Here is a 24,006-nt window from a genome sequence, read left to right as displayed (position 1 = left end):
TTTACTTCTTCACGGAAATTTTACCCTATATATGGGGTGGTCACATTCGGGTGACAATCGTTTGAGAATATACAGGGTTTTAACATATTATTAAGTTAAATGTTACAGTGGGGCTGTTAATTTGCTCATTTTAAAGGATTTTGATGGATTTGTTTTTAATAAAAGTTAATCCTGTTACTATATTTTTTTTATATTCAATGCCAAATTAGTAAATCTTTGAAGAGTTCTTAAATAAAAGTGATTTTTATAGGCACAATAATCACGAAAATGCAATATTTTTTACTACGCCATTAACAACATGAAAAGACTTGGACTATGATGTCCTTCATAGTCCAAGAGCCCGCGACTCCCAGGTCAAAAAAAATGTATCTACATTAATTTTTGAAAATTTATTTTTGTGACCCTAGTAATTTTATAAAGTCAATTTTCTTGGTAAAACAAGTAAATAAAACGCACTATTTCACTCGCACCCGCTTACACGTATATATTCCTCGCGTTCTCGCCTAGAGCGAACCACCGAAACTGTCCGGCTATAGAAAAAACATCATTTTATAGTTTCCGAAATAACATATACAGGGTGTCAATTTGAAAACTTTCAATGGAAATATCTCTGAAACTAAAAAAGTTAGAAAAGCGCAATTTGGTACAAATGTCTTATAGGTAGGGGGAACTATAACCAACATATTTTGGTTATAGGGTGCATCACCTCTTGGGCCCGATGCACCCCAATCCCAAAATTTTAAATGGCACCACCCCTTTTGTAGTACCTTAAAGGTCTTTTTGGAGTAGGTAGTAGTCATCTGAACAAGAATTTTTCTTAAATTTTATACAGTGTCAAAGAAAGGTATAATTTAAGTAAAATAAACTTTGTTTTATGAAGTGTTATTCTATTTAATTAGATGCTCAAAATGCATTCCATTTTGGGCTAAATAAAAGTGTAATCTATTTTCAAATTTATTCGAAACACTTCTCTTGGTATAGATGCACATTCTGTAACAATCCGTTGCCGCAGATCATCGAGTGAAGCTGGTTGCGTTTTAAACACAACAGTTTTTAAGGGACCCCAGAGAAAAAGTTGAGGGGTATTAGATCTGGTAATCTCGCCGGCCATTCCTTTGGACCTCTTCTGCCACTCCACTGATCTGGAAATGCATCATGTAAAAATTGCCTCCTCAATTTTAGGTTGAATAGTGGTTTCCAACATTTCCAAGTAAGTTTCGTCATTAAGGCTACCATTGATTAATAGAGGCCCGACAATAGTATCAGACAATATTCCCGCCCACACATAGATTTTTTTTTGGATATTGTGTTTGTCCTTCCCTGAAAACATGCGGATTTTCATCACTCCAGTATCTACAGTTGTGTTGATTTACAGAACGATAAAAAAAAAACGTGCATTCGTCGCTAAATCCAATATTTTTAAGCAACTCAGGAGTAATACGTAATTTTTCTGTCAATTCCTCACAAAATTCTATTCTGCGGTCAGGGTCTTCACGCAATTCCTGATGAATTTGCATTTTGTATGGATGGAAATGGCTTAATTTAAGTACCTGACGTATGGATTCATGAGAAATTCCTGTTATTTATTTATTTATTTCTCCTCCAACTTTTAGAGCAATTTATATTAACATTTTACAAGCGAGGAAAAATCTAACCTACACTACACATTGCACAAAAACCATAATTAAAACCTTAATAAAATCCTTAAAAATAGATAGGGTACAATTTGACTTAATAAATTCACAGAACATTGGCTTTCAAGTCAAAAAATTCTATTCTATTAGTAAAACAATCTAACTGATCCGAGTACTGGTTAGCTAGTTTTCCTGCCGTGGTAACAAAGGAATTATTTCCATAATTGGTTCGGTGGGATGGAATATGGAATGAGGGTGTCTGACGGGCCTGCCTATAAGGAACATGTAGACCAGTTTTACCGAGTATATCGGGGCAGCAAGATCCAGAATGGAGAACGTCATAGAAAAGTGACAGGTCACGATGTTTACAACGGGTTTGGAGAGTATGGATATTAAGTTCAGACTCAAACTCGTGGTGGATAATAGGAAGTTTCCTTTTGAACGCATGTATCTTGAAAAATTTGTGCTGAACCTGTTCAATCATCTGAATGTGATTGTTATAATGAGGTGACCAAATACATGAACCATACTCTAGGTGAGGACAAAGTAATGTACAGTAAAAAAGCTTAATAGAAGCAATGTCCTGGAAATCTCTGATGCACCTCTTAATAAAACCCAACATTTGCATAGCCTCTAATACAGTTGTTGTGACATAAAGAGAAAAAATTTAACTGGGAGTCCAAAGTTATACCAAGGTCTTTTACACTAGATAACACTCAGAGGAGTGCCATTAATAGTATAAATATGATTAAGCTGGCCTGTACCTCGAGAGAAAAGTATGCAATGACATTTACTAGTATTCAAGCTCATATTATTAGCGGTGCACCAACCAGTAAGCCTGTTTAAGTCAAGCTGAAGTTTGAGGCAATCATCCAAATTGGAGGCTCTACGGTAAACCTTAAGGTCATCCGCAAATTTCAGATAGTAGCTATATTCACAAAACAACTTCCAATATCATTGATGAAGATGTTAAAAAGCAACGGCCCCAGGTGAGATCCTTGGGGAACACCAGATGATGTTATTACTGAGGCTTGGCATAGAGACAATGTAGGATTAACTAATGTAGAATTCTTAGCAAAAACTTCTGCGGCTTTATCAAGTACTCTACGCTAAACTCTTTCGGTTTTCCGCCGATCCTGTTTCTTAAAATTTGAGAATTAGTTGCCTCACATATCAAATTTAGGAAAAATTCTTGGGCAGGTAAATACTACTACAAAAGACCTTTAAGGTATCGTAAATGGGGTGGTGCCATTTCATTAATTTTGGAGTTGGGGTGTTTTTCAATTGACACCCTGTATAAAGCTCAGCATTTAAACATAACCAAAGTAATACATTCGAAGGCAGTCTATGGATAATGTCAATCTTCTAATAACAGCGTTTGCGTAAATTAGCGCTGTAGCTGATTTAAGTGGATTTCCCAATTCAGACATAAATTTAGGTTTACTAAAAACTTTAATGAAGTCACTTGTAGGTAGAGATTTTTGGTTTAACTTCACCAAACCATAAAATCTTAGTGAGGATGGATCTGTTTCCGCCCCCACCTTGGATAAGCACAGTAAACCTGTTTTATCCACATTCAATTTTAGAAAATTATTGTGACACCAAATATATTACACACACACACACATTATGTCATATCACTTGCTGCCATTAATGGACAAATCCAGTAGAGACCTACTAGCAAGTATCACATAAGGATTATCGGCATATTGACATATTAAATCATTTTCGTGTTTCGCTTCCAGAACGAGCATACAGAATGAAAAGCAACGGTCTCAGAATCGAGCTCTGTGGCACTCCCCGCACAAAGTCTATTTTTCCTGAAAAATATGACCTACTCTGCCTTAATAGCACTTGATAACATATGCATTTTTATACATTAAACACTCATGATTCAGTGTATTAAAGGCCCTTGACAAGTCAAAATGCAATCCCGCCATCTGACAATTTTTGTCTATATCCTCGTAAATATATTTTAAGGAATTAAAAATAATATATTCTGCTGAATTTGATGGCGTAAATCGAACTTATTGATTACCTAAAATATTATGTCTATTCAAAAAATTTCATAATATTTGTATCGTCCTCTTAAAGCCTTTTGATAAAGCAAGGATACCGATTTATAGTTGTTGCAATTCTGTTGATCCCCTTTTTTATGACTAGGAATAATGTTTGCCCTTTTGAGTTTGTCTGGAAATACGCCTGACAAAAAGCTTTCATAGACATAAGAGACTACTTCAGGTAATTCCCTAAGTAAATTCACAGAAAGCATGATTCTGCAGACCTTACTTTCATCTATTGGCTTTAGAAAAATGGTAAAGAATAGTTATTTATGTAACAAGTGTGTAAAATGATCCTTTTCTAATGAATGGGAAACTTGACAATTCCCATGAGTAAAAAAAGGGGATTTTACACACGTGTAACCTACAAAACTTTTTCTACTACCGAAGAAAACATAAAAAAAATCAAAAATATCAAATTACTTTACGCACTTAAACGACGGTAAAAAAAACGTCAAAACATTTGTTGACAAACTATAAAACAAATGTTAAATAAACGTCAAATTACTTTTTACGCACCCAAATAAACGTCAAATTATGCACTAGTGCGTAAAATGGCAATTAAATGAGAATGTGTAAAGTGAAACTTTACACACCCTGGGAAGTGTGTAAAGTGAGCACTTTACGCACGGTAGTAGAAAAAATATTTTTTTGCTTATATTCAGTAACAGCATCAGCTTGTAATGGCAAAATACTTTACTAGGACTATAGGGTCTTCAATTTGTGTTTAAATTGTTATATCTTGTAACAAGTTTTATTCTTGTTAGTTTTTTCATTAAAAATGTTTTACATGGTTTTATTTTTTGAATTAATTATTTTGTTATTATTCTTGTGACGAATTTCTTGCATAGTAATTTCCTTCATTCTTATATAACTATTTAAATCAACCTATGAACCTGTGATCTTGTAGTTTACGTACAAATCCTTTATAAAACTAGCATATTTTCTATTTCTTTACTCATACAATCTTTAGATTTTATTTTGCTTGAACAAATTGGAAAAGCAATACAAAAACAATAAGAAATTATTTGATCAAATTCCGTGTACTTTTTCTTGTACCCCTTGATAATAATTATAAATATCTATTCGTGATTCATGCTGTGAGAAAGATGGAAACTGAGCGATGTTTTTAATAGTAATAAATCTTTTTTATGCAGACATATACAGACTCGTAATAAAATCATAGTTTTTGTGTTCTTCAGTGCCTGGAAGAATTTTCTGTTATTCCTGGTAAATGATCACGCAGCTCTTCTAATCTTATCAAAAACTTTAAGGAAAAAATAACGGACTGTCTGGAAAAACTTTTTTTTTTCAGGCAATGAATGGATCAGGTCTATCTTGTAATATTTATCAGAAACTTAAAATAAAAAATAATACAGACTGAAAGAATGTTATCTTTATTCCAGGCAGTTAATTACTTACATTTTCTGATCTTCACATAAACTTTAAATAAAATTGGCTTCAAAGCTTTTTTTTTTTTTAAAGTTATTAAGGGTGGATCGTTTTGAAATGAAAGCACTGTATAGACTTTATTCTAGGCAGATTGTCATTTAAAATTTCTGTTTTCATAAACTTTAAATAAAATTTGCTTCTGTTCGCCTTGAAGAGGCCTAATATAGGCCGAAACCTTGGCATTAAAAGAAAAAAAGTTTTGAAGGGCTTGGATTTTAATTGACTCCTTATCCAACTTAAAAGTTAACAAAATTGGCTTCGACTGCCTGAAATAATTTTATCTTTATTTCAGGCAGATGATTATTTAAATCTTCAGAAATATGAGGTGCTTCCATTAACTTAATTATACATTAACATAATTTAAACGAATCAAAATCTAATGAAAGTCATTAGATTGGCGAAAACAATGTATTATGGTTCAAGGTTATCTGCTGCAAGGAATATGTGTAAAAAACGTTGTCAATTATCAATAACATTAGACAAAGTTTTGAAAAATCTCATATATCAGACTCCAGTCTTATTACACCAAATGCGCTCAGTGATTTCGTATGTTCTATTGGTGCAAGCTTCTCTTCTAAAATGATACCTGTGAGTGATCTGCTGACGTTTCTGTCTAATGTAGGCGTCCAGAAGACATTCTTCTTAGTTCCAGCTGACAAAATCGAATTAAAATAATTATTTTCTCAAATAAAAAGCTTTAGCCTAGGACAGTATGTCTATCAGGATTTTCCGAAAATCAGGTGATTCTGCTTTAAATTCTTTGGTTGATGTAGTAAATGTTTTTTTTTCAATGGACACTTCCCTGATACAGTAAAAAGGGCTATAGTTGTTCTATTACACAAGGGCGGTGGTAATTCATGTCCCATAAACTATAGGTCATTATTCCTCCTTCCAACTCTCACTGAGATCATAAAAAGGCTAGTTAAACTTAAGAGTCGTTGGATTATCATACTAACTTCAAACCAAAACTATGATTTATTACAATGAGAGAGAAGGAAGAATCTTTTCTGTAACATATGTGGGTTTAAGTCGATATGAGATTTCTGGGGCGGTGTTTTATGGCTATGATTCATACTTTAAGAAAAATTAAGTCTGTCGGATGTTATTAGAAATATATTAGTAATATTTTTTTTGTACAAATGTAGTAGGTATTATTTTAGGTATAGTGATTTTAATAATCTGCCCACAATGATCAGAGAGGCCTATAAAGTATGACTGAAAGAAAATATTACTAATGGAAACATAAGTACATTAAGAATCTGACTATTTGACCCCAGTCCAGATCTTGAAGTACCCGAAACAGCGAAAGACAGGCCATAGCACGGGATTATATATGAGAGACAGTTGGCATTTGCATTATTTGTGGCAAAGTTTATGTTGAAGTCACCAGTTATTTACCCTATAAAGTTCGTCTAGCATGTCAGTCATTGTATAAAAGAACAGATTAAAATCCCCATTAGGTGGCCTATAAAGACTAATGGCTATATACAGATTATCATATTTTATTTTACCAACACAAAATTCACACAAAACAACACTATATTGTTAATAAATATTTCGATGATCAAAGTAGTGCCGAGCTTTGTGATATCTCTGAGTTGTACACCCAGGGCGTTTATTTTTGAAATTTGGTCACCTTATAATAAAACAACTATAATTTTACACGTCATATTTTTAAAATTTTATTTTTATTTACCTATTTAGTTAAATAATAATATACATTTATCGTTATAAAACAGAAAAAACACCCTGACATTTTAACCATAAATTTCACGAATGTTTACAAGAGTCATTTTATACAACACGTTTCAAGAAAAAAAGAAAACGATAAGATAACTTGACTTAACAGCTACCTAATTATTTATAAGTTGACCCTTATAACACCAATTATTTCGAGTTTAATTTTTTATACATCTTTCGTCACCGTCCTTGACTTATAATTTAAAAAATTGCTATAAACCCTTTGAAACGGAGTAGAATCAATAATTTTAACTTACAATTACTTAAGTTAATATACTTCTGGATGCCTTTTAAACTTAATTAACACATCAAAATTCTTTGGTATGAGTTTTTCTGACTTCGCATTGGGACAAATATTAACTTGTTTCGGTCAGAATTTACACAATCAATAAGAGTTTTAAAGAAATTATTATTATGTTTGATATTGTAGCATCGGTGCCGCAAGGTTCGGATGGTGTGCGGAGTTCATCCTCAGCGCCGACAAACTTTTGTTATACCACTCGTCTTCAGCGGACATACCTAGAATACCAAAAGTCACAAGATATTAAACAGTATAAAATGTTCAATAACCGGTCTGCTAATGGGATTTTCGTCCCTTTGACCCAAATAGCTGATCTTTCGGATTAAGGAAATTAAAACGTCTTGGAAGGCGTATTTCAATTTCTTCACTTTAATTGATTAATTTCCTTAATAATAACGAGAATGTTCAGCTATATGACCATTTAAGATTTAATTTAATTGGGGAGGCGTGTATATCTTTTTAATACTTACTCATTGCGTCTTGTCTCATGCTTGCTACGGTGGACATGTTGGTTGTATGGCTCATTGAGAAAGATTGGGCCATACCGGGGTAAGAACTGGTACTCATCTGAAAAAAAATGTTTTTATTAGGTGAAATTGCTCATAAAGAATTACAGGAAATTTTTGAAAGCTTTAAATTTGGTGGTCTTGGTAGTTTCTTATTGTGCAGCGTATACAGAGTTGTGATCAAATCATAGTTTTTAAGTTTTTGAATGCCTGGAAGAGTTTTGCTTTATCTCAGTAAGGTGATCACTTAAATGTTTTGATCTTATTAGAAACTTGAAGTAAAACTGGCTTAGACTAGCTGAAAGAATCTTTATTCATTTTAGCTATAGATGGTCACGTAGATCTTCAATCTTCTCAGAACTTGTAAATAAGAAATGATCTTACTGTCTGGAAGAAAGCAACCCAAAAAGATGATTATTTTCATCTTTTCTCTTTTAAAACACTTAAATAAATTTAGTTTCGAGTTCCTGGGAGACTTTTGTATTTATTTCAGGCAGATGATCACCTAAATTTTTTTCTCTTTTCAGAAATTTTAAATAAGATAAAAACCTTGATCATTGTGTCTTGCTTGAAAACTGCGCGAATTTGGCTTTTCAACTAATGCTTTAAAATTTTTAAATTTATATCTCTTAGGAGGAAATCAAAAGATTAGGGTTAGTAGAGTTCTGTTCATGGAGTATTCGGCCACCTCTGGTGTTCCTCAGGGTAGCAATTTGGTCCCTCTTTTATTTGTAAATGGCTTACCAAATTGTCTTAAATATACCTCTCACTTGATATTTGATGATGACATTAAGATGTTCAAGGTAATTGAAAACTAGAATGATTATTACTTATTGCAGCTAGATCTAAATGCAATGTTGTGTTGGTTTCAAGAAAATAAAATGTTCCAATTTCAATTTCTGTTATGACATTTACACAAAATTTTTCATTAAGTCACTATATTTTGGGAAACATCATGAATTCTCAAAGAAGTATGAATGTAAAGATCTCGGTTTTAACTTTCAGGCCCACGTAAAACTTAATAACCATTACAATATTATGACAACTAAAGCTTATAAAATTTTGGAATTTATAATTAGGTACACAAAGCATTTTAAAAGTATAGTAAGATTGTATAACTTCTTATTGAGACCCCATGCTTCTGTACTATTGGCACCACAGGCACAGAGGTTAATACAGATCTTATTGAAAATGTACAGAAAACAATTTTGTGGTACTTGTTTGTTAAAAAGCAGTATGCTTAATTATACTTGGTGTCTTGAGAGTTGAATTTCTGTAGCAAAGTCGAAAAATGCAGTTAGTTTTGTTTATATACTTTATTGCAAATAGCATCAAATACATAGGTATTTCGTTGATTAATTATCTTAAGTCCCTTGTTGCTAAGATTAATTTGAGGTTAAATTACAGAGGGTTATTTTTGGTCAGTGAGTGAATGCAACCTTTTTTGATTAATAATACTATTGACCTTGTTATTCGGGGGCTTATATATAATAGGTCTTGCTTTGTGTCTGGTTCTGCCTCAATTTCTTAGTGCGTACGATAAATAATTGCTTTTGTTTCCGTTACTTTTGTAATTTTTTAGTGCTAGATTTCTAAGTGTATTTTATTTTGCTACTTGCCAGCCGAATGAAAGTCAGAAAATACTTATTACTAAGTCTGAAATAACTATAATATATTTATATTATTAATATAAAACTATGCGCTGATAATCTTTAGAATCAAAAGAGGCACTGTTTCATAAAGAATTTTCTTGCTAATCTTTTAGTGTATTCAGTTCCAATGACATAGATAAGAAATTCTTTTTATTTTTTTTATCTAAAAAGCCTTTTAAATATCTTTCCCAGAAATAATCAAACCGAAAAGAAAATCTTCAAAAAAGTGGATAATTCCTGAAATATTAAACATACTAGTCAATTAAGAAATCTAAATTGGCTGTACCAAATTACCAAAAATCCTACCGCTAAAATTAGATACGGACTTTTCAAAAATTACAAAATCCTTTTAAAAAATCGAAAACAGGACCACAATAATAAAATATTTCAAAATTCACTAAATATAGGTAGAGATTTCTGACAAATTATAAAATTAAACCTTCAGAACTCGTCCAGTAATCATGAATTGCATTCCCTAAATATAGAGAACACTTTAATTAATATCTCCAAAAAAATTTCAAAATTGCACTCACTCCAAACTCATTTAACAAGCACTTACTACAGTCTACCAATGCCAGTGGAGGTAAGGCCTCATCTAATAAACAGTAGCCAATTTTGTCAAATTGTAGCTACAATTTTTTCCTAAATCCTGTGATCTTGGAGGAAATCTATAGGATCAAGTGGACCGGATGAAATCTCCGGTTTTGTCGCAAGGTACGTGGCAGACCTTATATTAATATTTCCTTTAGAAAATATAATAAATAGTTCGTTTAAACAAGGCAAATTTCTCAATCTGCTAAAAACCGCCAAAACTTTTAAAAAAGACGACAAAATTCAATACAAATAATTACTGTCCTATCTTAAACATGTTTTTCTTTTTGAAAATATTTGAAAAATGTAAGTGTGCTCGACTGACACAATACCTTTTAAAATACAATTTACACTCTGACTGTTAATATGGGTTTTTAAAAGGACAATCCACTTAAACTGCACTCTTTGAAAGCTTCAATCATATTTATTATCAATTTGATGTGAAACAGTTTATTGTTGAGATTTATTATTTATATCTCTCCAAGGCCTTCGATCTTGTCAACAAGGACCTGCTTTGAATTGAAATATATCGTAGATAACTGGTATGCGCCAATTTGTCAAAAGTGACATCCAAATCAAGAAAGATTCCTAATTAGAAATTCAGCTCAAAAATCCAAAATACGTTCCCCAAGGCAATGATTTAAGCGATTATTTAAAACAATTGTACTATCATAGAATATATTAGTTTGCTGACTGCACTAACAATTTTTCACTTATCTGAATATGAACTTACACATATTGCAAATGCAAATGTTGAGTTATCCAGATTTTGAGAATGGTGGGCTTGAATGTCTTAATTACTCAACCTCCAAAAATCAGCCTTTATCAGTATTCGAATCCCGTGCGTCATTAATCGCAATCCTAAGCCATACCTGGTTCGAATTATTAATCATGAGTCTATTATAAATGTGCAATCTTCAAAATTTGTAGGTATATTGATTCCAAGCTGATCTGGTCCTGTCATATCGATTATTTGACCAATAAATTAGCCTCCTCGTCTTTTGAGATATCTTAACTGTCTTACAGTATTATAGTGTCGATGTCATGACGAGATTAATAGACTATTCTTGTTGCAGAAACGAATTTTTACATATAATTAATTGATGATGCTAAGTGGAGAACTCATGTCGCTCGCTTATTTATTAAGTTCAATATCATGTCAATATTCTCGCTATACTTCTATAAACTACTGATATGCATTAAAAAACATGACAACCATTTTAAGAATAATGTTTATTTCAATAAAGGAATTCATACTCGTTCTAAATCGGACCTCAGCATTCCATCACATACCACTACCATGTTTGAGAGTTCACCAATATCCCGGACAGTTAAGGCATACAAAGGGCTTCCCTCCAATATTGGTAGTATATAAAATTTTAATTTATACAAGAGAACAATAAAATCAATTTTAACCAGAAATGTGCTATATACAATCATTATAAGAATAATGATTGTTTGCTGACCCTTTCTAATTCGCCTGAAAATATTTAGGCAGCATAATTTTAAGTCTTATTACTTTCAGTTTTCATTTCTTTTTCTAGTTAAGTCTAAGAGTAGTTTTATGTAATTCGAGTGATACCTTAATTCAAAGGTCTTTTCATTCTGAAAACAAATGTCAAGGTTGAAGTGGCTGCTATCATTTCTCTAGATATAAGAGCTTTTCAAAATTTGGAAAATTGCAAAAAATAAAACACATGCCGATCAATAAAGTAATGGCCTCTAGCCCTACAGCCCCCTACGAGGGGATGAAATAACCCCTAAGATTTATTAAATTAATAGAGTTACTATATACAAATAAAAAGTACCAAATAAGATATAAGAAATGCCTATCCATTATATTGTCTAGCAGTACCAATGTGAAATGTTAACGTCTCATTTTAAGTTTGTAATTGTTTTTAAATATGTATACCACTTTTCAGCAATTCAAATTCTGGAGGTACACAATAAGGTATTACAGGACCCCTATTTCCATTTAAGGATTTAGGGGTAATCCCACTCTCTCATAGGGGGATGCTGCGGTTTGAGGATTTCCTTGCTCATTAAACATTACATTGCGGGGTGGTGCCAGAAAAATGGTCTTTGTTTGAATAGTTTGAAAACCAAGATCATTGTTTTCACTCCGATTCGAGCTATTCAGGACCGGAGCTTACTCCTTAGAGAGCAGTCATCAAGTAGCCTCATCCAACAACACTCCACCAAGTTCTTGGGAATTGTAATTAATAGACATCTATCGTGGGATCCTAAGGTGGAATCTGTGTGCAATAGATTATCCCGCAGCAATTATGCCATCTTGCAACTTCGAGACTATGTGGATGCATATACACTTAAAAGCTTTTATTATGCCTCAGTGCATTCCACTCTATCCTATGCCTTATTAGCTTGGGGTAATTCCTCCAGTGTTGGGAGAGTGCTAATAAATCAAAAGCGTATTGTACGTACGATGTTTAGACTTTCCTTCAGAGAAACTTGCCGTGATACTTTTAAAAAAGAACAAATCCTAACTATAATTAACATCTATATCTTAGAGTACGCATGCCAAGTACATAGAAATCTTTTAAACTACATGAGATAAATACTCGAAATGCAGATAAATTATACATCCCTTTTACCCGGTTGTCGCAGCTACAGGATGGTCCGGAAATTACATCTCTCAAAATTTTTAATCATCTCCCTGTAGAATAAAGAGAGCTAAAACTTTTAAGAGGGCTCTTAGGACCATGTTGGCTAACTGTCCTTTTTACTCGTTGACAGAGTTCTTTAACTGTAGATTTATTGACTAAATTAAGTTAAATTTGTTTCCTTTCATATCTTTGTAATTTTATACTATTTTTATTAGCATTGTAGTTTTTTATTGACAATTCCTATACATTGTTATGATGTCGATGGAAATAAATGATTTGATTACCCCTCTCGAAAATACAAGTACAAGTTTTTGAAAAAAAAATGTTTTTCGCACCGACAATGCCCCTTTTTCAATTTTGCTAGGACATCCTGTATATTCGTATATTCAAGTAGAAGAAGTGCTTGGGATTTTAAAAAAACGGCCCCATTAAAACGGCCCGTAATACATTATTAAAATTTAAATTTAAGGGTATACCGTTAACGTGCCGTGCAAATAAAAGGGCCGGAATTACATTTAAAAACCTGATTAGTTATTAACGCAACCGAAAACGAGGGGATTTAATTTGCATAGTTTTACCGCACCGACGCCTCCGACGGATACCGTAAAGGTAAAATATATATCAGGAAGGCGAAGCGTCGTCGTCGTCGTCGTCGTCATCGGCGTCGCCGCATCTCGACGGTCAGCGTCGTCGGATACGCGGTCTTGCTAAACTAATTGCCATGCAACCTGCTTGACCTCTAGTAATTTGCTTAATGAATTTACCTGGAGATCCGCTTAATCTCAATTTACACATATTATGAATATTCTCGCTATTGGGTGCTTGCGACATTATATCACACCTGTGGACGTTAAAAGAAAGTTAACGATGATAACTATTAAATTTTGATATTTTGGTGGATTTTTAGGAGAACAGTAGTTACAGTAGTAGTAGTAGGTAATAGTAGTAGTAGTAGTAGTACTTGCAGTAGAGGATCACAAGTGAGAGGACACTAGCAGATTTGTCAGAAGAATTTCTATCAGTTTGTTCTATCTCTACACACAAAAAAAAAACTATTCTATATTTAAGACTAAAGCCACTCTTGAAAAAATTATCTTGAAATAACTGTAATTATGCTTAAATGTAATGTAACAACATTGAGATAAGAACACCTTAATCTTATTTTCAAATGTATGTCTGTCTTAAAATTTAAGGTAAATCTTATTTTAAATTAAAATAAATTTGTAATGGTTACATTAGAGGAAATATTGCAGTTAAATCAACTGTAAGTCCCTGTTATTATAATTACATATAATGTTCTCACAAATATATTTTCAGTGCCTTCACACAAATATTTATTTTTTTAAAATCAAGAATTACATTTTTTCAAGCGGGAATAATTTATCTTTTTTAAATGCACAACAGATTAATTAAATTATATCTTCATTCTCTGCAAGATGCCAAATTATTTCACCCGATATTTGCCATACTTGGATCCAGTTAAAGTTACCACGGAAACATCACGAGGTAACACTTGCTTCGAACTTCGACCAATAGTAGAAGCGAGTAAGTTTCCTTTTCAAATTGTTTGTTTAATGATTTGCCTTAAACGTAGCTTGTGATTTCCATGAGTGTTATTTGATCCCATCAATGCAATTGATCCTTCAAGGAAAGTTATAAAAATTAACCCAGTTTTGATTTCTCCGTTTACATTATTCTGGTTCTCTATTCAAAGTACTTAGTCCATCCCACGTTGAATGGCTGCGATTGCTATCAATTAAAATGAAAGACATTTTAATTGTGTTTCACATAATATGTAAGTCCATTATTTAATAGCAAACGTGTGGGTACTATTTTTTTGATAAAATCAATTTGTTGGAAAAATACTGGGTGTTCTGGAATTTCAAATATTTTTTGTTTTGAAATTTAAATTCTCTCTTAATTGGAAAAAATTGTTTATTTCATTTTTAAATTTTCTTTGCTGCATGTAAATGCCTCATGGGGGGGGGGGGTGTCACTTTAAAATGTTTTAATGCAAATTCATTTTTAAAACCCTAGAATAGAATGACAATTTTTTTATTATGGATTATTCAGTCCACATTTATTATATGGTATACCTACTGTATAAAAAAGAATAAATATTTTTTTAATTACAATATGAGTTTTTGTTACCTAGACTTCCGTTGTTATATGCTTTTATTCCATAACGAAATAACAAGCTTGACCTACAGTTTATTATATTCATGTATGGATGGAGACCAAATTATAGGGTAAAATAAAATTATAATTCACCAAATTACCTAAATTATAAATTACGGCTAACGTTATCATTTGTATTAATGATTTGTTGATAAAAAAACTTAAATATTATATATTATATACCTTTTCTTTTTTTAAATTGTATCGCATTTTTTAACTTCGATGATACAGCAAATTTTATATTCTTTTTAAAATATACAAGCGTAACTATTCTTTGTAATAAAAGCCGAAGAGTTATGTTTGAAGATGCCTATTTCAAATTCAAAATTATAGTTCCATTCTACTTAAAGTACCACATTATTAATAAAGTATAAGCTATACTTATTTCAAGTTAAATTACTTCTAACCACAGATTTAACTAGCTAACGCAATAAAAACTATTGCGTTAGCTAGTTAAATATGTGCTTCTAACAATGCAATTAATAAATTGTATCAAAAGATTACTATTCTTAAATAACGCTTTTATCCTACTGTAATAATATTTGCAAACGTGTTCTGCCGAGTTTTGCTATACTAGGACAAATAATATTAATATTTAAATAAAATGTAATTTTTGCTTTGGATTAACACCAATACGTTTTCTGAAATAAAATTAGTTGTCATTGCGGATATATGAATCTAAGCTTATCTTCAGTCAAGATTATTAGTCTTAGTTATAGTGGAGTTTTTTTTTCCGCGTATGGTTCTCTATCTTCTCTATAGTTTTGTGTTCTGTGATTTATATACATTGAACATCATTCTCAAGAAGCCCAAGATTTTTAGTTAAGAATAATTACAAGACGTCAAAATATTAGTTTACAAAAATTAGAACTCACGTTATTTATATACGTTAAGCGCTACAGGTTTTTGGCCTAAACTTTGTCTTAGGCCAAGACATTTTTAAATTACATTTCTATGCTTTGTACTTATTTACTCCTTTTCTAAAGAAATTTAGGTATGTATTCATGACTCAGGTATGTATATCTGACAGCGAGGAAAAACAACGAAATAACCGACTTTCGTTTGTTCGTTATTGAAGATTTTTTTGAAATTTGAAGCTACGCCAGTGGAAAACATTAAAATAAGCCGAAGCAAACGTACCTGCTGGGAATCGTATAAAGCAGAAGGGTCTAATTAAAAAATGCAAAGTAAAGAGGGTCATAACGTATTGTTTGAACTGCTAGATATTGCCTTAAGTATTTAATGCGTTTCACATGAAAATTGTAAATTAATTTTTGCCCTTGTAATCTCTTAACAATGTTTTATTTTAAAGATATTTTGTATCAAACGAGTAAATATTAAATTTATATTATATTTATTAGTAAATAAGTTTATTTAGTTTGCAAGGAATAAAGTGCACGAGAATTTTAAGTAACAGGTAATTTTTTTGAAAGGAATATTTCGTGCCGGAAACCTGACTATACACACATCTCGTGAGAGTCCCACACCGCAGCGATCAATTTTGGTTGATGTAACATACACGCATACACCGTAGTCTGACATTTCTCATGCTTCCAGATACCTGCCAGAGACCGGTGTATGCTCCGGCATCTAACCTGTTAAAAAAATTATCAAAGGCATATAAAAATTTCGATGGGCTAAAATCTCCGGGTTTTACACACCGGTTTTTTTTAAAGATAATAAAATTTTAATTGTTTATTGTATTAAAATAAATTAGATTTGAAATAGAGTGCCGAAATGTTAAATGAATCTTTCTAGATTTTTTTTTAATAAATGATAAAACATTTTTATGAGTGTTGTTACAATAAAAACTATCATGGTAAAAATACTAGTTAAAAACTACCGTAGTACAAACCAAAATTCAAGTGATACTAGTAAATCTAGCTTTTGATATTTATACGTAATATTCCAATTAATAATGCTTTGTCTTGTAAGAAAAAGTGGAAGAAGCATAAACTAAATACTGAGTTTTGAAAAAGAAACTTGCTTCTCAGGGCACGGGGTAAAATTATATTTATCCAAATTAACCGGTGAATACCGGTTACCAAAGTGATAAGCCCTCAAAAAATTTTTCTCAATATCATTTGATGGCTGATCAATGATTTCAATGCTATACATAAGTTCCTAAGGAAACGCGTAACGTTAAGAACAGCCTAAAATCCACATTAGTATTTGCAAAATTCATCCTTTCCAAGTGTTACTTCAGCCATTTATCAGTATATTGGCAGTTTCGCACCAACATTCCAAAAGTCTTTTTTTGTCCTTCAATGAGAATTTCCTCATCGAAAGCCACATTATCTCGATTCAAGCTTAAATGGTGAAACCTGTGCAAAACCTGCTTAAACCTGACGAAAGCGTGCAACACCTTTAAGATATCCACACCAAGTGGTATGATAAAGATCACCGGGAATAGACTGTTCGATTCGTTGTAGATTTCTTGCATCAAGAATAGAGGGGATCGACATTTTATTCCTTGAAAACAACCTAATATAATTAAGTTGTTCCTTATGTAACTTGTCCGGCTTTAGGACTTTGATTAATTTATTAATTTGGAAGTCTGGGACTTCCCTAAGGATGGTAGTTGGGCCGTTTGGGATCCGATAAAATCTCGCCAAGCAGTTTGGTAATCCGCAATAAAATTGATTGCTTTAATAAAATGTTTCATAATCTGCAGACAAAATTTTCTTCGATATCCATTCAGGTTTAGTGGCATCAGAACAAGTTTTAGATAATTTCTCTCAGTTAAAAAAGCAACTCGATTTCCTCTTTCCATAGAGAGTACGTACAATGGAATTTGTTTTTTGAATGGAATTAAAAAAAACAACTTGGTATGTTCTTTTTTCGTAACTGTATCTCACTGTAAAAAATTGTTAGCATTCTGAGGACAACAATGTAATTGATCAAAACGTCTATATAAACACCAATGGTGGCTTGCGTTTTGTTTTATAGGGAGCAAGTAGATTTTTACATTTATATATAAAATATGGTGTTCCAAATTCGAGCCTCATCATTATGATCTAGGAAACTAGAAGCGATACAAGGTTGGTTAAATTGAGGCAAAGTTGCGCAATTTGGTGATCAGTAAAACACCTTTTTGAAATTCCAAATACTTTCGAAGATTTTTGGAAAAAAACCGAATATTCACGATGTCATTTTTATTTTTTTACGACTCTATTTGAATATATATCACAAAATTAGACCAATGTTTTCTCGCATAGGCGGACCTGACTATGTTTTATCGATATTATTACAGTCAATGCTCTTCCGAACTGTCTCATATCATTCCACCTAGAGCTACACACGCAAGATCTACTCAACACACAGATGTAACTCATGAATATCGATTACACCTGCAGACGCCTAGAATGTCGCTACATCGGAACTCTTTTTTATGGAGAAGTGCAAGTTTATTCCGTAAAAAGGCTTTTAAAGACTTCATTGAGAGACTTTTTAAAAAATAATTTTTCATATGTCCTAAATATAGCGCAAAAAAAGGACCGATTTGACCTGCTCACATAAGCCCGAAGCAACCCCCAAAATATAAAAAAGTTAATCATTCTTGTTCGAAAATCAGCTATATTTACTGTACTAATATTTGAACAAATTTTTCGCTTTATTTCAGGTAATTTTATGTTTTTCAGAAATTAGAAATAATTTTCTTTATTTTCCAGATTTTTAGAGTAATTATTTGCCTTTGAGTCGCTTTCCAAGATTTGGGCTTTGATGAGGAATTGCCCGAATTTTTTATGAATTCCAGGAATTGGCAATTATTTTTTATATTTTTTGCTATTAAATTTTTTTTTATCTTATTCGAGTCATTTAAAGTTTATATTAAAATAAGGCATTTTTGTTCTACGCTTTTTTTATTGCCTGTTTTTTAGCATAATATTACTTTCGTTCTTTTTAGCCATTTGTTATGGTATCTATCGAGTAAATAATCTTTTATAATTTTTAGAAATTTTTAGCTAAGACGTAATGAAGGATCCACCACTGGCACCACACAAACAGATTTCTTGTTTTTGTTTTCCATTAACCTTTACGTAAAACATTTTGGGTAATATAGTTCATCATTTTAGCCCCTTTTTAGGGTGATACCAGCGTAATATATATAAAAATATTAATTCTCTTACCTGAGGGTAACGGTTAATAGCCGTGGGGTGCGGATAGGGCTGGTACCCCCTGGCCGCTCCAGGGTAAATGTTTCTCATCATCGCGCCATTACATCCAGGCAAGACACTTGGCGCCAGCGCTTTTTGCAATTGCTTCTCCTGTTTTCGGTATTTTGCCCTACGGTTCTGAAACCACACCTGGAACAAACGATCATTTGAGTCAAAAAAATTAAAGTCATTTTAATATTTCGGTTCCAGGGTGGGAGACATTTTATGCATATAAAATGTTTTTGATTATAAGCCCTGCTGATTCAATTTCAAAGTTCATGAAGGTGATTAAACCTACTCTTCCAGACAGTTGAATTCAGTTAAACTCTTAAAATAGAAGAAAAAAAGGAGAAGTGAAGAAAGAATTAAAAGTGTTGGGGATTCCAAAACTTTTGCCGCACTGCAAAGCTATTTACATCTGTGGTAATCTGTGGTTTTACCCTTACAAAATACAAATCAGTATCGAATCAACTTGCAAGGGTAAGCTTCACCCAATAAAAACCTGTTCATTTTGGGTAGACAAATTAATGTGAGTCTAAGTTTACGCCTAATTATATTCTATAAATTCAATTATTCTAAAATTACTGGTGGTGTGCCGAATAAGTAGATGTTTAAGTAGCAGAAGGGTGTTTCACTAATTGCCAAAATCGAAATACAACATACAGTCCACGTCGATGAAATTTCTACAATTCAAAAACCAGATAAAGGTGGGCAAAAAATTGGGACAAATTCAATCTTCGATTTGCACCCCGTTCAAAAAGGATAACCTGGAAATGTTGTACCAAGGCTTCCTCCTAAATCTATTTAAAAAAATTAAATTATTCTTTTTTGTTTACAAATCTGCAAAAAAAAACGTTTATCACTATTTAACAAAAGAACTCATAAAGCGCCGAAATTCTTTAATTCACCAAACCATTTTGTAAATTTAGGAATTTATTGTATTCGACTGTTATTGTATGTGACTGTTATATTTCTGGCTTGATACTATTGGAATACAGGCTTAGATCTGAAGAGCCAAGCTTTATTAACAATTACTCTACAGTTTCTTCTTACTGCAAAAGGGAATCGATTCACGGTGATACCATGATTCTAATAAAAAGTGCTATTCTTCAACGTAATTAACATTAAAAGGGTTGATGAGCATATTATTCAGATAAATCAATTTTTGAGTTCTCTGTAATGTTTGCAAGTTTTGTTTCGAGTTAGTAATAGCTTAATTTTTTGTGCTGACTTTTATGTCAATGAGTTGAAAACCTTCTGACCTCACTTAATTTACATATGTTGTTACACAACTCACTAGAATTACATTTCATTCACAAACATTAATTGATTATTTTTGTTCCAATATTAAATCGGAACGTGTTTATGATGTATTTGTAATTCTGTTAGGGTTATCTGATCACAAGGTACTTTTAGCCAGGATGAATCTTCCTAAAGTGAAGGTAATTTGCAAAGTTTGCAGATTTTATAGAAAGTCGAATTTTCATCGTTTCCGTAATTTGGCCAATAATATAGACTGGACAATGCTACATTTTGAATAAGAGTTCCTTACTTCAGAAAATAAAAGGTAATACAAAAAACTATAAATTACTCTTGGTCTAAAAACATTGCCTTTAAATCTAAGATGAATAGTGATACCTTGAGAAAACTTACAACTAATCGATGTTTCCACCATTACTATAATGGGTATTAAAAAATTCTCATTATAGTAATGATGGAAAGATTAAGGCAAGTTGTAAGAAGGGCCAATAAAGATTAATATGGGTGTAGATTTAAGGTGACACACAATATACCCAAGGAAAATTGGAGTATTATTAATGAACTGAGAAGTAACTCAAAGAAAACTAAACAATATCTAATTGGCGCAAATGTGTTAAATCGGTTTTACTGTTCAATAACAGAGAAGCAAATTGTAATGAATATTTTTAAACATAAAAGAAAAATCATTGGCTTTAGTAAATAATTTGTCTACCTTCTATTTACAACATAGCAACATATAAAAACCTAACACTAAATTTATTTTCCATGAGGAAACTCAAGAAGAGGTTCGTAGGGCATTGAAAAATTAAAAAAGAAGCACAGTAAAGATTTCTATGACTTAAATGTATACAGCAAGATGTCTATTCTAAAGAATTTAAAATCAGCAGAACCGTTCCAATCTTTAAAAAGTGGCAACCAAACATCTCCATCAAATTGCAGACCTATTACACTAATCCCTGTATTATCTAAAATTTTTGAGGCTCGTTTGAAGGATCACTATGCGCATTCTTTAAAGGGAATGATCTGCTGATAAGGAGCAATTTGTGAATTCCCAGTTGAGAGCTTTTAAGAGGCACAGATTGTGACTTCAACGAGTTCAGCGGTCTCTCCCAGATGTGTGTCACACGATATCCAACGAAAAACTTAGATACTATCGATTGGAGGACCTTAGTTTAAGACTTGTGTGGATACCATTTGGATCGCAGGCAGATATTGCATACAAAAATAAATGGTGAACAGTCTAAGGAAAGAGTTATGCGCCATGGGGTTGTCCACGGATCAATTTTAGGACCTTTGCTATTCCTAATTTATCTCAAAGATTTTGCGAGTGCCCTACCATCATGCAAGGTTATAGAATTTGCTGACGATAACAACTTTTCTATAAAATCTAAATCTACAGAAGAAGCAAGAATTTAAATAGCCCGGCATAATGAGACTTTTACTAACCGGTTTTCTTCAAATCGATGATGTTCTCTTAAAAAAAAAAACAAACATCCTAGAAAACCCTGCAAAAAAACCAAGTTTTTGGGAGTAGCTCTGGATGCAAAGCTGACCTTTGAAGGACAAGTTGACATTATATCAAAAAAAATCTGCTCGGGAACATATATTCTTTGTAATATTTCAAAAATCATGGAAACATTAAAAATTGCATATTACAACTTTTATACGGATACTGGGTATATTCGGCGCATGTGCCTTGTGTTACTGCAGAGAAGAGCAATCAGGATAATAGCTGGAATTTGACACTTTCAGCACAATACATCCTTAAGGCTCTCCTGTATCTTTGAGAGCATCTCTCTGGATATACTTTAATTCAACAGACCCATGACTACAATACTCGTCAATGCCTTAATATGCAAGTTGATTATTTGTGCTTAAAAACCTCCTGGAATGCAACTCGCCTTAAATTTTTCAACAAGTTTCCACATAATATAAGAAATATACCTTTAAATTAGAAAAAAAAAGTAATCTATCATTCTATCAGATCGCAGATCTGGCTAATGTGTACATTTTGTATTGATGTATAAGCGAACTATTTTATATTGTGCTCTGTACCCTTATTTTTTTAAATCTGTTATCTAATTCTATTGATAATGTTATAACTATTGCACATTTTTACGTAAATATTTGTCTTTCTGGAGGACCTTTATGTAGGCTTGAATATTGGTGACGCAGTCGCAGCGGTCTTCCGTTATTTTTCCAAAGCATTTGACTGCGTGAATCGCAGAGTATCGCTCGGTAAGCTCTTTTACTATGATTTCAAAGGTGTTGCTCTGGAATAGTTCGAATCATTCTTATCTGGCAAATTGTCAAGTCAATGAATGACTGCTGTAGGCTCAATAGATCCTGGAGTTCCCCAGAATTCTATTATTACCATTATAATTATTTTCTTTTTTCTGTATAGTAATGACCTTGCATCTCTTAATATATCAGGTCTGTTTACAATTTTTACAGATGACACCACCCATTAAGATCATGAGCTAATAATAAATGAAGATTATAGCGGATGATTTAAATAGGGTTAAAGAGATTACTCTCGTATAAAACTAAATTATTGCCATTTTTGGCAGTTCGTTTGCGATGATAAATATACAAAATAAAGAACTGGAAATAAATAATTGTAACAAATTTCTTTATTATTGATTTCAGTTTTGGGTTCTGTTTTTGTTTTACAGAAAAGAGCAATAATGTATTTGCCATAAAACACATGTAGGCCTTTATTTAAGGATTGAAAGGTTCTGTGACGTTGTGTTGTTTATTTATATAACTGGAATATATATGGAAATAACGTGCTTTATTTATAAAAATTATAAATTGCATCTTACCAGCGTCAAATCTAGAAAACCTTATAATACCAGACAAAACTTGAATATTCCAATGCCCATTCCAAGGAGTAAGTTGACTAAAAACTCTTTTATTTATTTAAGTCGTAAGATTCTTAACCACCTTCAAATTAATGTGGTAATAGATCATGTGTGCAAGTTTTTGATTTTGGTTTGTTTTTTTTTTAATTTCCATTTTGTTTCTAGCGAAAATGTTAATTAATGTGATAGTTTTTTTTATACATTTATGACGTTTGCCTTTTTATTTGAATACATTGCATTTTGTTCGCTTTAATATGTTTTTCCGTTTTGTATTTTATTTCTATTTGCTACTTATTAGTACTTTTTAGATTTAGTTACTTTGTAAATACTATTTAGTTACTCTTTATATGCTGAGTGTTTTATTTAGTAGAAAGCTTTTTCCATAAATATTTTATACTTTATGATAATAAAGCATGTTTTGATTTTTTTTAAATATCGCAGATCAGTTCAAAAAGGAAGAAAAAGCCAGGAAGTTTGAAGTCGATTAAATCTATTCTTCCAGATAGTTGAACTTATTGAAAATTCGTTAAATTTAAGATTTTCTAGGAGAACAATAGTAAGAAGAAGAAATCAGAAAGCCTTTAAGAAACGAGATTCCTTGAACATGATTGCATTGATTTCAAAAAATTTAAACAATTGATAAGATGAAGGAGGAATGAAAGAAGAAGCCAAGAAGAAAGTAAAACGAGAAAAAGAGAAAGAATAAGAAAAACACATAAAAAGAAAAGAAAAACCCTCAAAATTTAAACTGTATAATTAGGCAAAACAAATTATCCTTCAAACTTCCAAGTTTCATCCAACGAAAACGTAAAACACGTTAAGACCTCTTACGGCAGAAAAAAACTACCCCATCTTGTCTAATTCGTTTGGTATCACGTGTGTGTGTGTGTGTGTGAACGGCAAAAGAAAGAAGCAACCCGAAAAAAAATAATAAAAACCCTCACACTTGCCATAATAATGGCGAAGTAATACGGAAACAAAGGCGAG

The 24,006-nt window shown here is 32.1% G+C and overlaps 1 protein-coding gene across 1 annotated transcript in view; it reads right to left on the bottom strand.

Moving 5' to 3' along the window:
• Positions 1–6,832: 6,832 nt before the first annotated feature.
• The window catches only part of LOC126737329 (homeobox protein unc-42), a 59,550-nt gene continuing 42,376 nt past the window's right edge, over positions 6,833–24,006 (bottom strand). The window contains exons 5-7 of the mRNA XM_050442191.1: positions 18,869–19,045; positions 7,658–7,754; positions 6,833–7,405 (exon numbers count right to left, since the gene is read on the bottom strand). Of these exons, the coding sequence (XP_050298148.1) occupies positions 7,299–7,405; positions 7,658–7,754; positions 18,869–19,045 (381 nt within the window). The 3' untranslated portion in view covers positions 6,833–7,298. The remainder of the gene's footprint in view (positions 7,406–7,657; positions 7,755–18,868; positions 19,046–24,006) is intronic.

Source organism: Anthonomus grandis, chromosome 6, assembly GCF_022605725.1.
Source record: "Anthonomus grandis grandis chromosome 6, icAntGran1.3, whole genome shotgun sequence".
Taxonomy (NCBI): Eukaryota; Metazoa; Arthropoda; class Insecta; order Coleoptera; family Curculionidae; genus Anthonomus; species Anthonomus grandis.
The sequence above is the reverse complement of the archived record's forward strand: the minus strand, read 5'-3'. Positions and strand labels throughout refer to the sequence as shown.